The 14,563-nt window shown below is 32.4% G+C and overlaps 1 protein-coding gene across 1 annotated transcript in view; it reads left to right on the top strand.

Moving 5' to 3' along the window:
• The first annotated feature begins 6,322 nt into the window (after positions 1–6,322).
• rk (G-protein coupled receptor rickets) overlaps positions 6,323–14,563 on the top strand; it is a 65,993-nt gene continuing 57,752 nt past the window's right edge. The window contains exon 1 of the mRNA XM_090116702.1: positions 6,323–6,726. Within this exon, the coding sequence (XP_089972828.1) occupies positions 6,566–6,726 (161 nt within the window). The 5' untranslated portion in view covers positions 6,323–6,565. The remainder of the gene's footprint in view (positions 6,727–14,563) is intronic.

Here is a 14,563-nt window from a genome sequence, read left to right as displayed (position 1 = left end):
AAAAATACAAACGTAATTATTGCGCTAATTATTATTGCTCTAATATTTGAAGTTTAGTACTCACGTTATAATAATATACAGTGTTATCCTAGGAACGCATTACGTGTTTCGGTATTAATTTGCTTAAAACCATACCCGCTTCCATAGCAAGGCAATTAAGCCTTCCTTGAGGATTTGAGGTCATAATTTATCCACTTAAAAGCGTGTACAAATTGGTCTACCTTTATATAATACTTGTATACGTAGTATATTATTATTAGTCTGTGATAATACCTAAAACAATTTGTTTCATTTCAAATTCAAACACGATAAAGTATTTGTGTTTGTTTTAGATTTAGTCAGCGTGGTAGGTGTAATTTTTTTATACAAAGCAAATAGTTTACATCAAATGTCCTGTTTTTATGTTTTTGTATGCAATAAAGATTATAAATAAATCACTACATAGTATCTATAAAACAAAGTCGCTTTCCCTGTCCCTATGTCCCTATGTCCCTTTGTACGCTTAAATCTTTGAAACTACGCAACGGATTTTGATGCAGTTTTTTTTAATAGATAGAGTGATTCAAGAGGAAGGTTTATATGTATAATATCATCCATTAAATAGAGGAGAAAAACTGTCTTATGGATAACCCACAATAACTTTTTTTTGTCATTTACTTTTTACGACAAATAATGGCTAATTTTCGAAGCGATTTTAACCAATACAGCATTAATCCTTAACCAATTAAATACCTTGAATACATTGTTCATTTAATAAAGATCTATATGGCCCTTTACACCGTATGATTTAAGTGAATATTTTCGAAGATATTACAGATTTAAAAATTGCGGGATGCCGGATGTAGCGTTTGCAGCGGTACCGGCCGGCCGCCCGGCTATGTATTTTATACCCGTGCGAAGCCGGAGCGGGCCGCTATGTTTTTATATACAACGTTCACAATTTTTCTGTAGTGTATTTAGTATCAGTATTGCACCCGTGCGAAGCCGGGGCGGGTCGCTAGTAGTTTAATAAAGGAAGCAACCTATTTTATGTAATCTTAGGTAAAAATATATTTGTGCAGCTAAGGATATTAAAACTATGTTTACAGCGTGTCTACAAAATAACAAAAGGGAAAAATGAGAACAAAGGACTAATACACTTATTATTCTTTGTATAATCACAACATTATTATAATATATCGGTAGCACTGTCCGGGCTTTCGTTTGATTTATTCGTTGAATATCATTACCATTTTGAATGTTAGCTGTTTGTAATGACAATGATACTATTTATCGAGGTCTATTTATTGCCTTATCATTTATGTTTCTCGTGTATTTTTAGCTGATTTGTTATTGTCTGCCATTCAAGATTATTCTGGATACATAATATTATTAACGTAAAATGCTATGTGGAAATCAATCCATCATGTTTTCGGAGAGTCATGTTGAAGACTGATATGAATCAAATATAATAAAAACTTCCGTACATTTTTTCGGGAAGCCATCTATATCTACTGAGTGTACGTTCCAAACGACCGTTCGTGTAAAAATATTTATTTAATTATGAAAATTTTGATTTTCACGATCAATTTTTTAAATTAAAACAGAAATAATTCAAGATTTATTGTCACATCGATTTAATAAAAACATAGAGCTGTTAATCAAAGAATAAAAAATTCAAATAAAAAAATCTGCATATTGTATTTCCCGGTGATTGGTCATTATGTTAATATTGTGTTGGATAACTAAGCATTTTGTTTGTGTTTGTACGTTCTTTGAGAAAAACTTATTTTCATACAGCCTCCTGCACATTCTCTTAACTTAGTGGGTCTTGAAGTACCTAACGAAAGTAAGAAGAAAACTCTATAGTCTATATATACTAAGAGCGAGCGCGCACGAGCAACTTTGTCTCCGCAACAATTTTGTCTCCGCAACTATTTTGTCTCTCCAGCCATGGGCTAGTATGAAAGTGCGCGTACGTAGCGACGCAACTCCCGGGAGACTTTTTTGTCCGCGGGTTCGGAGACAAGCCCGCGACGCAACTGTCGCCCTATCTATTGGTTTCAATGCAAGTGCGCGCCCGGCGACAAAAATGTTGCCAGGCGACGGCCGCCGGCCAGTTGCCGCGTTAACCGGCGTAGCGATAATACCTATTTATGTCAACGTATTTATTCTCGTACACTGTAGTTTTAACCGACTTAAAAAAAAGGAGGAGGTTATCAATTCGGCCGGTATATTTTTTTATGTATGGACACCGATTACTCCGAGGTTTCTGAACCGGTTTACGTGATTCTTTTTTTTTTTGATGCGGAATGGTGTGGAATTGGTCCCATAAATTTTATTCGGATAAGCCCAGTAGTTTTTATTTTATGAGCATTTTCGTCTGGTCTCGATGACTTAATTGAAATGTAGCAAGTAACTTTGATTCATTTCCAGGTAACCGATTGAGCTGAAATTTTGTATACGTATGTAAATTGGATAGCGATGAAACATTATTATGACATAGAGCTGATTTGATGATGGAATCGGAAGGTGGCCATAGGAACTTAGTAATATATTGACTCAACTTTATCGAGTTTGGGCTCGTTTGATTTGTGTTGAAAAATACACTAAAAAGTATTAAATAAAAATAACTTCGTTAAAAACAACCGACTTCAAAAACGGAAAAGTAAAAAATAAAAAAGATTGATATTGATATTATTACAGCTAGCGCGCACGAGCAAAAAAAAATGTTGTGTGGTTTTATGAAACCACCGTAAAAGTGAAACTGTTCGAACGGTTCCGAACACTGCTTTGTGTAGCGCATGTCGCGTGACGGTCGGCTGCCGAGTAGGTATACCTACTCGCAGCCGCGATACACGCGACATGCGCTACACAGACCAAAAAGTTTGAGACGATGTAATAAAAGTTTCACTTTAATAATAATTACATTTATTATTAATTACTACATATTATTTAGATGTTTTATTTACTAAAAAGGTTTGATGTCGATGCACGGGCTTAATACTAAGTGCTTAGTGCTTGGCACCGACTTCAAACCTATTTAATAAATTAATAATATTGTTTTTAATTAAGTTATTTTTATTATTAGTAGTTTTCTGTCTATAGTAGAGCCATTTTAATAGGCAACATTGACAGTTCAATAAAATTCAGCAATGTAATCTAGTAACGACGCCATAGAAAAATATGTTACATCGTTTTGTTGGAACTGCACATTTACTAAACTTTTTTCAATTAAGATTACATATCTATTCTAATATTATAAAGAGGAAAGGTTTGTATGGTTTGTATGGCTTTCAGTTTTCACGCATAAACTACTGAACCGATTACAATGAAATTTAGCACACATATAGAGGGTAACTTGGATTAACACATAGGATAGGTTTTATCCCGGAAATCCCACGGGAATGGGAACTATGCGGGACAAGAGCACAGACCACAACCGTTTCTTCGAAATCCATGTTGATAAATGCAGAAAATTTTAAAGAAAAAGTTGCGTCGCTGTCGCTTTCGTGTGCGCATCGTTCAAAACTTTGCGAGGAGACAGCGACAGAGACAAAATAGTTGCCGGGCAACTAAGTTTCTCGTGGGCGCTCGCTCTAAGAGGAATTATTTCTTAGAGCGAGCGCCCACGAGCAACTTTGTCTCCGCAACAATTTTGTCTCCGCAACTATTTTGTCTCTCCAGCCATGGGCTAGTATGAAAGTGCGCGTACGTAGCGACGCAACTCCCGGGAGACTTTTTTGTCCGCGGGTTCGGAGACAAGCCCGCGACGCAACTGTCGCCCTATCTATTGGTTTCAATGCAAGTGCGCGCACGGCGACAAAAATGTTGCCAGGCGACGGCCGCCGGCCAGTTGCCGCGTAACCGGCGTAGCGATAATACCTATTTATGTCAACGTATTTATTCTCGTACACAGTAGTTTTAACCGACTTAAAAAAAAGGAGGAGGTTATCAATTCGGCCGGTATATTTTTTTATGTATGGACACCGATTACTCCGAGGTTTCTGAACCGGTTTACGTGATTCTTTTTTTTTTTGATGCGGAATGGTGTGGAATTGGTCCCATAAATTTTATTCGGATAAGCCCAGTAGTTTTTATTTTATGAGCATTTTCGTCTGGTCTCGATGACTTAATTGAAATGTAGCAAGTAACTTTGATTCATTTCCAGGTAACCGATTGAGCTGAAATTTTGTATACGTATGTAAATTGGATAGCGATGAAACATTATTATGACATAGCGCTGATTTGATGATGGAATCGGAAGGTGGCCATAGGAACTTAGTAATATATTGACTCAACTTTATCGAGGTTGAGCTCGTTTGATTCGTGTTGAAAAATACACTAAAAAGTATTAAATAAAAACTACTTTACTTTTTACAATTACGATTACATATCTATACTAATATTATAAAGAGGAAAGGTTTGTAGGTATGTATGGTTTTCAGTTTTCACGCATAAACTACTGAACCGATTACAATGAAATTTAGCACACATATAGAGAGTAACTTGGATTAACACATAGGATAGGTTTTATCCCGGAAATCTCACGGGAATGGGAACTATGCGGGACAAGAGCACAGACCACAACCGTCTCTTCGAAAACCATGTTGATAAATGAAGAAAATTTTAAAGAAAAAGTTGCGTTGCTGTCGCTTTCGTGTGCGCATCGTTCAAAACTTTGCGAGGAGACAGCGACAGAGACAAAATAGTTGCCGGGCAACTAAGTTGCTCGTGGGCGCTCGCTCTTACTGATCGATACATCATTAATACATATTCGAGTAGGTACATGTGAAGTGTAAAGTCCCGTGGGTATGGGGCCAATATGGGGCAGATGCAGTATTCATACGTACAATGTTAATCTTTCGGTGTCCTGCCAGACTGTGTCATTTTTTTTTCATTGTCTCAACGATGAATCGAACCCACGGTTCTACGGTGAAACGTTAACCACTGTACCAGGGAGGCGGTCAGTGTAATAATTGTACTTACATACATCATAAAATGAACTTAGCAACTAAATAGCTACTTCATTCTATTGAGAAATGAAATAGCATGAAAGCTGAGATATGTATGATCTATGAACGGAAGTAAAACGTATTTTTTAGATGTTGAAGCATTCGTAAGGTGTAGTTTTCTCGATTGTCGATATATGTATTTCTAACGTGTACTAAAAATGAATTTAAAATGCGTTATCACTACTTTTCTGATAAAATATGCAAATGTATGTAATTCGGTCAATTTATGAATAAAGAAATAAAGGCATAAAGCGATAAAATTTTAATTAGCATAAAATAAATAATTTACCTACCTATTGTTTTGTCAGTAATAATGGGTTACATTAAAAGATAGAAAGAACAAATTCATTTTCCGTAAACTATTATTTATTGCCTTTTGTAGGAGAATAAATAATAATAGACTGTTAATAGATTATTGTTACAAAAGATAAACCATTGCAGGTTTCTGAATAAAATGATTATTATATTTAATTATTTGTTGATAGATATCTGGGAAGAGACTAGAGATAGAACTTGTAATATTTATTTATTTAAAACACACATTAACGTTACAGTCTCCCAATACAATAGTGGTAATATCATAAAGACCGTGACGTTATGGGGTTTTATGAATAACCAAAAGCATCAAGCTTTTTTTACCTTATCTTTGCAAAGAGAAATGCGCTGTTTGTTGTAATATCTAGAATATATTGTAATTTTATAATAACATGAAAAAACTAAAGAAATATCATAGAAACTGTTTTTCTCTGAAGTTGCATATGTATTGTAGGTATATTTAATTTATAGTTTTAGAACTACAAAATGTTTATGGAAAGTGTAATCTGCATATTACTTCGCCAACTTATACTCAAACAACGTGAGGAAAAAAAATATCATTGAGTAAAACCCCGTGAGGAAACTGACGTAGATGATCCGTGATAGAGTCTTTTGGTGTGGTATATTGGGAATAAAATATCAATCAATGACGATGTTTATGAATGATGAATGTCTACTACACATAGGTAGGTACTATTCGAATAGAGGACTTTAATTTTTAGCTTTTTCTGACTAAATTTCAAGCTAGAGCGTTTATGTAGAGTTTGTATTCCTATAATAATTGTAAAATGTATCAAAAACCGTTTCATACCTAAAAAAAATAAAGTTCGTTATGTTAATGGCTCTACATGTGACTCTATGAAAAAACATCGAGCTAGAGCATTCCCGCAGTGCAAAAGTTAGACGTTAACCATACAGACTGTTTAAACTTACTATGTAAGGACATTATCAATGGCAGGGACGTAAAAATGCATGCGTCGAAGTAGGATCGAGTCGAGACTCGTTGGCGACGGGGGGCTGGCCAGCACTCTGTCGAGTTGCGTCGAGCCGAGTGGACGTGTCGCTCTTGCACGTGAATAAAGACGATACATGCCTGCTACGTGTTTTTTCATTAATTAAAACTCGTGTGACAATGCAACTGTTACGATAAATAGTGTTAATTTTATTTCCAAAATAAATAATGGTATGTTTTTTTAAGTGCTAAAGTGTAATGTGATGATGTTTTGCGTGGAGTGGTGTTCGGGTGTGGGGTGACAATGCGCGAGGGTGTGTTAGTGCTGGTGGTGCTGGCGGCGGCCTGGGGCTGCCCCGGGCCGCTGCCGCAGGGCTGCGCGTGCACAGACGGCGGCACCAGGCTCACTTGCCGGTCAGCTGATCTGCAACACTTGCCGCCGTTGAATGATCGGCTACTTGTGCTGTGAGTAAAGATCTACATAATGGGATTATGGAAGAAAAACAACTAAAATAATAATATTATTTAGCGATAATAAGGACATTTATTATAATGTTTACTTAGGTTAAGTTTCAATTTGTAATTGGCAAGAACAATATAATAATAAATAAATGAAAAACTCTCTCTTTGGAAACGTTTGATGCATACTTTGGCTGGAGCGAAATACGTTTTTAAAAAGTTTACAGGCGGGATACTTCGCATGCATATTATTAATTTGTTTATTATTCATATAAAATCTAAATAATCTGCTACATGTATCATGATTCACACATGTTTGACCTGGCGGGAATTAAAATCATGGTCACCAGCTGCAAAAACCCAGAGTGACTCTACATTTTATAATTGAGTATGAATGGCAGTATTTGCAGTTTAGGTGATAGACTGGGGTAGAAGCCTTTGAAAATAATGAAAAGATAAAAAAAATCGCAGTCGGATGAAACCCATTAGAAAAGGAGGGGAATATGATAAAAATGTAAGGAAAAATAAATTACGGTCAATCCGAGTTCGGGAAGCGGGAGGGGGGAGCTTTTAAGAGAAAAAAATGGTTTCTCTCGATTTCCGACAAAACTACAAGTCCTATAGAAAAAAGTTCAATGGCAAAGTTGTAGGTAATTAAAAGTTCTACAACTTTTGTATTCACAATTTTTTCACATAACCTAAAAATTTAGGTGAAAAATTCAAAAAACCAAGTTTTTGGTCTTTTATTTCTATCTACTTCAAAATTTATTTTTTTTCTACGAAATTTGGAGGAAACTTACTTTATTATGTCCCAAATACACTGTAATTTATTTGGTTGAAAATATTTATTTTTTCGCCTTATTTTGAATTAATACCAAAAAAACAACCTAATTTTCAATCGAAAAGTCACCCGTCAAAATATCAGCTTTTTTCAAAAACTTGGGGTGTCTTTTATTCATTGAAATCTTTACTTTCATATGGTGTAAAAAAAATAAACACCACCATAGTAAATGTTCTCAGGAAATGCATACAAAGAGTGTGATAATGAGCTTTTACTAAATCAGGCACACTTCTTGAACTCTATAATATCTTCTCTTGTATCGGCTTTTCGGTAATATTTCAAAAGAAAAATAATTATCTGTTCTAAGTTTAATATTTTACAGCATATTCAAAAGCAAAATGATGTCGATAAAAACATTTCAGGTAGTTCGAGAAGTGTGCCTGATTTAGTAAATAGCTTTTACAGACTGTTTGTATGCATTTCCTGAGAACATTTACTATGGTGGTGTTTATTTTTTTTACACCATATGAAAGTAGAGATTTCAATGAATAAAAGGCACCCCAAGTTTTTGAAAAAAGCTGATATTTTGACGGGTGACTTTTCGATTGAAAATTAGGTTGTTTTTTTGGTATTAATTCAAAATAAGGCGAAAAAATAAATATTTTCAATCAAATAAATTACAGTGTATTTGGGACATAATAAAGTAAGTTTCCACCAAATTTCGTAGAAAAAAAAATTAATTTTGAAGTAGATAGAAATAAAAGACCAAAATCTTGGTTTTTTGAATTTTTCACCTAAATTTTTAGGTTATGTGAAAAAATTGTGAATACAAAAGTTGTAGAACTTTTAATTACCTACAACTTTGCCATTGAACTTTTTTCTATAGGACTTGTAGTTTTGTCGGAAATCGAGAGAAACCATTTTTTTCTCTTAAAAGCTCCCCCCTCCCGCTTCCCGAACTCGGATTGACCGTAATTTATTTTTCCTTACATTTTTATCATATTCCCCTCCTTTTCTAATGGGTTTCATCCGACTGCGATTTTTTTTTGTTTCAAAAATTATTTACTCTAGTCTATGACGTCTGGAATTTTAAAATTTTGTTACATATTTTGTTTAAAATAAGAGTTAGTTCTTTCGTTATTTTTATTATAAGATGTCTCGACAGTGACCATTTAAAAGAGAGCTTTCGTTATATGATTAGCACTATGTTAGTACTCCAGTGGGAGGCCGGTTTTCAAACTTTCATAACTTTTCAGATTTTTATTAGCTTATGCATATTTTATATCTCAGAAAGTAAATATTTTTTACTAACGGGTTCATGTAGAAGAACATGTTAATTAAAATTGAATTACAAGGCGTGTATAATTTTTTTGAGTAAGTATTTATTCTCGATAGATAGTATGATTTCAGCGATATTATAATAAAATTTCATCCCAAAATATATTACGTACTTATTGTTCCCAAAGCAATAATAATAAAATAGAAGCTAAATAAAGGCTGTAAAGACAAACCTCAGGCTGTATCGTAGATCGTGCGACGGGATGAAGCTGTCACTACTCACTGCCTATTTACTTATCCAAGACTTATTCAATCTATAAAGTTGAGCCAACAATCTACATATAGTATATAGATGTGTATATTCTAACACAATGAGTGATAGATATACAAAAGCTTACATAATATATTGTTATTTGTTCTAAAAATGCATTCATATTTAAATGTATTTGAATTTAAAAACGGTAAGTGATGCTCTACTCTTTATCTTTTATTAATTATAGGTATTGTATCCTTCAAGAAGTTTTGCTTGTTTAAAAATTAATTAACAGATTTAAAAATGTATACTGCCTTGGCTAGCTTAGACATCTTCATAAAGTAATAAGCTCTACAAAGCTCTACAATATATATTTTGAGCTGTGTTGTTTATATTTTAAAACAGTTAAATAACTATATAAAAAAACCTTTATATTATGTTATATTTAGGCGCTTCCAGTGAGCTATATCTGCGTCCGCCGGGGTCGAGTGTAGTAGTATAGAACACGATTGCTTTTTATTACTAAATCCATTTTATACATTCTGTCTGTAGTCTGTACACCTCGTCTGTGATGCTATGAATTTCTGATATTATACCGTGTTACAATATATATTCATGTATTTAAATGGACATCTGTGGATATGATCACTTTATTAGTATTGTGGTAAACGGAATAACTAAAACAAAAACATAATTTTTAACAAAATGTAGAGCTATATATTTTAGTTTATTTGGTTAAGTAACTTAATCAAAAGGAACTTACTCTGGCTTCACTCGGGTTGAACGGGGATAAAACTGAAAAATAGCCTACATCTTTCAGAAATAATGTGGGTAGCAGAAAAGGGTTCGATGTTTTAGAGTCTATCCATATTAGCACACAAACTAAAATCTTTATTCTTTATTATATGCAGACACAGATAGATAAGCAATACACATGTTATTTTTATCTACTTATAAGTCACTGGGAGATTTAATATTTGGTAGAGCAACCAAGTCAAATTGATTCTTATTAAAAAATTGTATTTATGGTTAACATTTCAATTAAAATCCTAACTAATATGTATTATAAATGCGAAAGTAGCTCTGTCATTCTCTTCTTCACGCTTCAACCACTGAACTGATATGAACAAAAAATTGGTACAGAGTTAGTTTGAGGTTAAGGATACGCGAGAGAAGCCGTGGGTATAGAGCTAAAAATAAAATATATAAAAAATAAAAAACATGTTTCTTTTAAAAACGTTAAGTTTAATGAAGAGAAAAATATGAATTTAAGAATTAAATGGGCAAGGAAATACACGACCAACAAAAGAAATAATACGATTTAATATGTCTTTAAACAGCATGGTACAGTGTAACAATCTATTATTTAATTTCACATATTTAATTATATTAGAGTGATGTTTGGCCACTCGCCTACTTGGCTCCTCATGAACTTACGACACAATAAATATTAAATTAAGATGGCGCAGAACATACAAATAGGTATGCTATATATAAAGGAAAACAAAACAAGGAACTTAAAATATTGCCCTAGTTTTACTTCTAAGGTTTCATAATATGATATTTATTATAACGATCTTAATATTGTTAATATAATATAATACGTGAAGAAGACTTATGAGAAATAATAATATTACACCTACCTCTAGTTTACACTTACCTGTAGCAGGTGAAATGGGATTATAGAGCATGTATTCTTTATCAGTAAAGTAGGTTATAAATTGTATTAATTTAATCAAAATTACGTTTCATAGGTTTTCAGGAAAGATCTAAAGTGTTCGCGATATCTGTACGATTAGTAGGTTTAAATTAACTAAAGGTAGAGCTTTTATTCATTTGGATACGATAAATATTCTTCATTATTTCAATTTCTTAGATATTCGAACTTCGACGGATAGTAGGTATTGCATAAAAGAAGCAGGTAAGTTTACATTAAGAAAAATACTTAATATTATATTTCAAATACCTATAACATAACAAATACATACATACGAATTGCTAAAATTAGACTGATACCAAACATAAGTTCTACTAGGTCACATACTTAAGAGCTATCCAGATAAGCCTACTTCTCTTATGAGTTTTATCAAAAAGGTTATTTACTTGTTTCGAACAACATGTTGTTTGGTAAATACAGGGCAAGTTATCTACAGGATAAGTTATCGCAGTCGCTTAATGTCATGGTTTCCAAGTAAACGTAACTTAGTTAACTTGGATTATTTAGTATGATAATTTCGTTTTCAGTTATCTATAGACTATAATATAACTGATTTTAAGAAGATTCAAGATATGTACTACTCGTATTTAGTGATAGTTAAATTTTTATCTTAAACTATTAGTTTCTAAGTTATTGAAAAAAACAATAAATTTTATTTGAAAATTTTGTATTATCTACATAGGTAAAAAAAAATTATAATAGTATTATTTCTGTAATATGCACTTTATTATTTAATAGCCTTAATTAATAACTTGATAAATATGTACATAGTTACATTTTTTTTTATTCAAAACCGGGTCGATAAACCAAGCGTTGATGTCTTTTGTATCGATTTTTTTCCACTCACGCGCAACGTTGATTGATGACACTGATTTATAAAGCGTATGGAATAATTACATTGTACGCTTAAGAATAAATTGTGTTTTGTAATATAAAACTATTGCATTTTTAGTTTTGTAACTGAGAAAATGCTTTTCCTATGTACAATATAATATTAATATTAATCTGCGGAATTAATGGAAAATACTTTATTCAGTACTTAAGTTTTATTAATTAAATAAATATATTTTCAAGATGAACTCTCCTTACTACACTTAGCATTATTATTTATTACTATTTTGAGTTTTATGATGTTGTTTACAAAATCAACTTCCTATGACGTCATCAATTTACCAAATAAGAAAGAACCTTTATAATAATCCGAAATTATATTTTCATATCGGTAATCCCATTAATGTTTAGAAAGCCTCAACACCAAATCTAATTAAGTGTGCGGTAATAGGAATTATAATTATGGTTCATTTTTGGTACAAGAGTGTGTAGGTGTTGGTGTGAAGACAAGAAATAGCAGATAATTAATTAGCAAGATAATTTACATGTTATTTGAATTTAAATTAAATTCTGGTCGATAAAAGTAATATTTGATCAATATGCTGTAGGTACTCGTATGTCTTTTGACAAAAGCGTTCTTGAAAAAGGCATTATGCTATTTCTAATAAAACTAAATTATAAGTATTTGAGTGTATCATAAAAAATTGTTATGTGTATTCGGAAAATATGAAAATTTTATCGAAGCACCATTTTTTTCTAAATGATTATTTTCTAGTATAGTACGATAATGATATTCGAGACGATGACTGTGGTGAAGATTGTAGTTATTGGAATATAATAATTATTTTTTGTAATTTTGAGAGACAAATATACTTACCCATTTGTATGTTGACATTGCTTTTATCCAATATATTGAAGAAAAAAAGTCAAATCACAGATACAAGGTATATTATGAATTCTTTAAGGAAAATTGGGCAAATACGTGTGTCCTTAAAGATTCAGTTTCGATGTGCCGATATCTGGTAACAGCAGATATGTCGAGGTCGAAACGCGGAATGGTTTAATTCTATTTTCCTTAAAAACCTTATTTATTTCGTAAGGCCCTAAAAAGAGGAATTTAGTTGAAATTGGTTTCTTGAAGTTTTAATGGTTTATGGATATTGGTTGACATCATGAAGAGTAAGTTACGATTGATATAAGCTCTTAAATAAGAATTTATCTGATAAAAAATAATAGAGATGATATTTGTTTGAATTAACATGTTACATATAATTAAAAAAAAATAATAATGCTTATCCTTCCTCAAACATATTTTTTACCTTTTTCCTTTTAATCTTATAAAGTCAGTTATGTTAAGTTTATAAAAAAAAACTCTACCCAGTTCAAATATGTTACAAATTACAGCGCCAATGATATTTTTTTCCCGGTTTTTCACTCTTCCTACAATCTACCTACCTATTATCACATAATACATGGTGTTTCATTATAAAAAGGGATGTGTTTTCCCCACCCTGTGTAATAATGATGAAATAAGAGAGGCGTAACCTTTTATAATTGACTTGAAGGCAATTTAATGCTCTTTAGCGGGCAATTAATAAAGATTATTTATGAATATAATTTTACCGACTCTGTTGTGATAAGGAATTAGGTCGGCAAATGAAAGAGATTTATTGCGTATTTTTGTTTAATTTATTTATAGATGTTTATTTTATCGAGCGATGCAATGAATTATGTGTTTAAAGTCTTAAACATTAGGAAGCTTTGTATTTCAATATAAATAATGAGGAAGAATGGTAATCAGAAATATTTTGTACTTATGAAGATATTATAATCATTAAATTGTAATTACGTATTTTTAGTTTATTTTTCGAGGTAGGCTGTAAAAAATTTAGATTAACTTGCAATGTTTATGTGAGGGCACTTTCAGCAAAAATATACCTTGTTGTTTCTCCTTCAGTGCGGATCAAACTTACAAACTGTTTATTAAATACAAAAAGAAGTGGCCTCGTGGAATCGAATAAAACACTGTTCATCTAAAATATTACATATGTCTTTTTATGCCGATTGAATTGACCTTCTAGGAAATAAATATTCTATCCATCTCTTTCTATTGTTAATTATATGTTATAGAATCTTTTTTATCGTACAATTTTTCATGCACAAAAGATTATTAGATTAGGAACATTCATTCGACTATATTTATTAATCAAAATGTTTACAACACCATTCATTTCAAGGAAATATAAGATACTAACAACTCTAAGTTTCCTTTAGAAATACATTTCCATTGATGCTTCTGTGGGTGGTAGTTATCAGTTGAACGCAGGTCTGGGCTATCTATTTATAGCGTGGAGGGAGGGGGGGGGCAATCAGATGCAACCACCCAGGATAACACCCCGCTCAGAACGCATAGACACACCCTGTGAAACTTCAACTATTTATAGATTTTAAACAGCTTTGCTTTGAGTATGTGAAAAAGTAAAATGGAATAAAGTTTATCGTAAAACTAGCTTACCGCCCGCGGCTTCGCCCGCTTTGTCTAATACCTAGTAATTATATACTAAAACTCTTGAATCACTTTATCTATTAAAAAAAACCGCATCAAAATCCCTTGCGTAGTTTTAAAGATTAAAGCATACAAAGGGACATAGGGACAGAGAAAGCGACTTTGTTTTATACTATGTAGTGATTATAAGCGCGAAAAAAGGTTAGAAACTGCTGAATTGTATTTGAAAGTCCTTTCACTAGTGGGACATACTTATAACAAAACTTAAATACAACTAACTGTACTGTATGAGTACAGTCACAGATTAGATATACATACAGTGCAGTGAATATAGGTACCAACTATATTTTTTGTAGATATCTAACTGAGCAGCTTAAAAAAGCTTTGTTGCGCGCGCTGGTGTCTGTGTTTTCATTGTAATTTATTTGATTTAATCCAATTTTACAGTTATATTAGCAGGAGGTTTACCGAACTAAT

Source organism: Colias eurytheme, chromosome 26, assembly GCF_061535395.1.
Source record: "Colias eurytheme isolate Ceu_HAF_F1 chromosome 26, ilColEury1 Martin Lab GWU primary, whole genome shotgun sequence".
NCBI lineage: Eukaryota > Metazoa > Arthropoda > Insecta > Lepidoptera > Pieridae > Colias > Colias eurytheme.
This window is presented reverse-complemented; position numbering and strand designations above follow the sequence as displayed.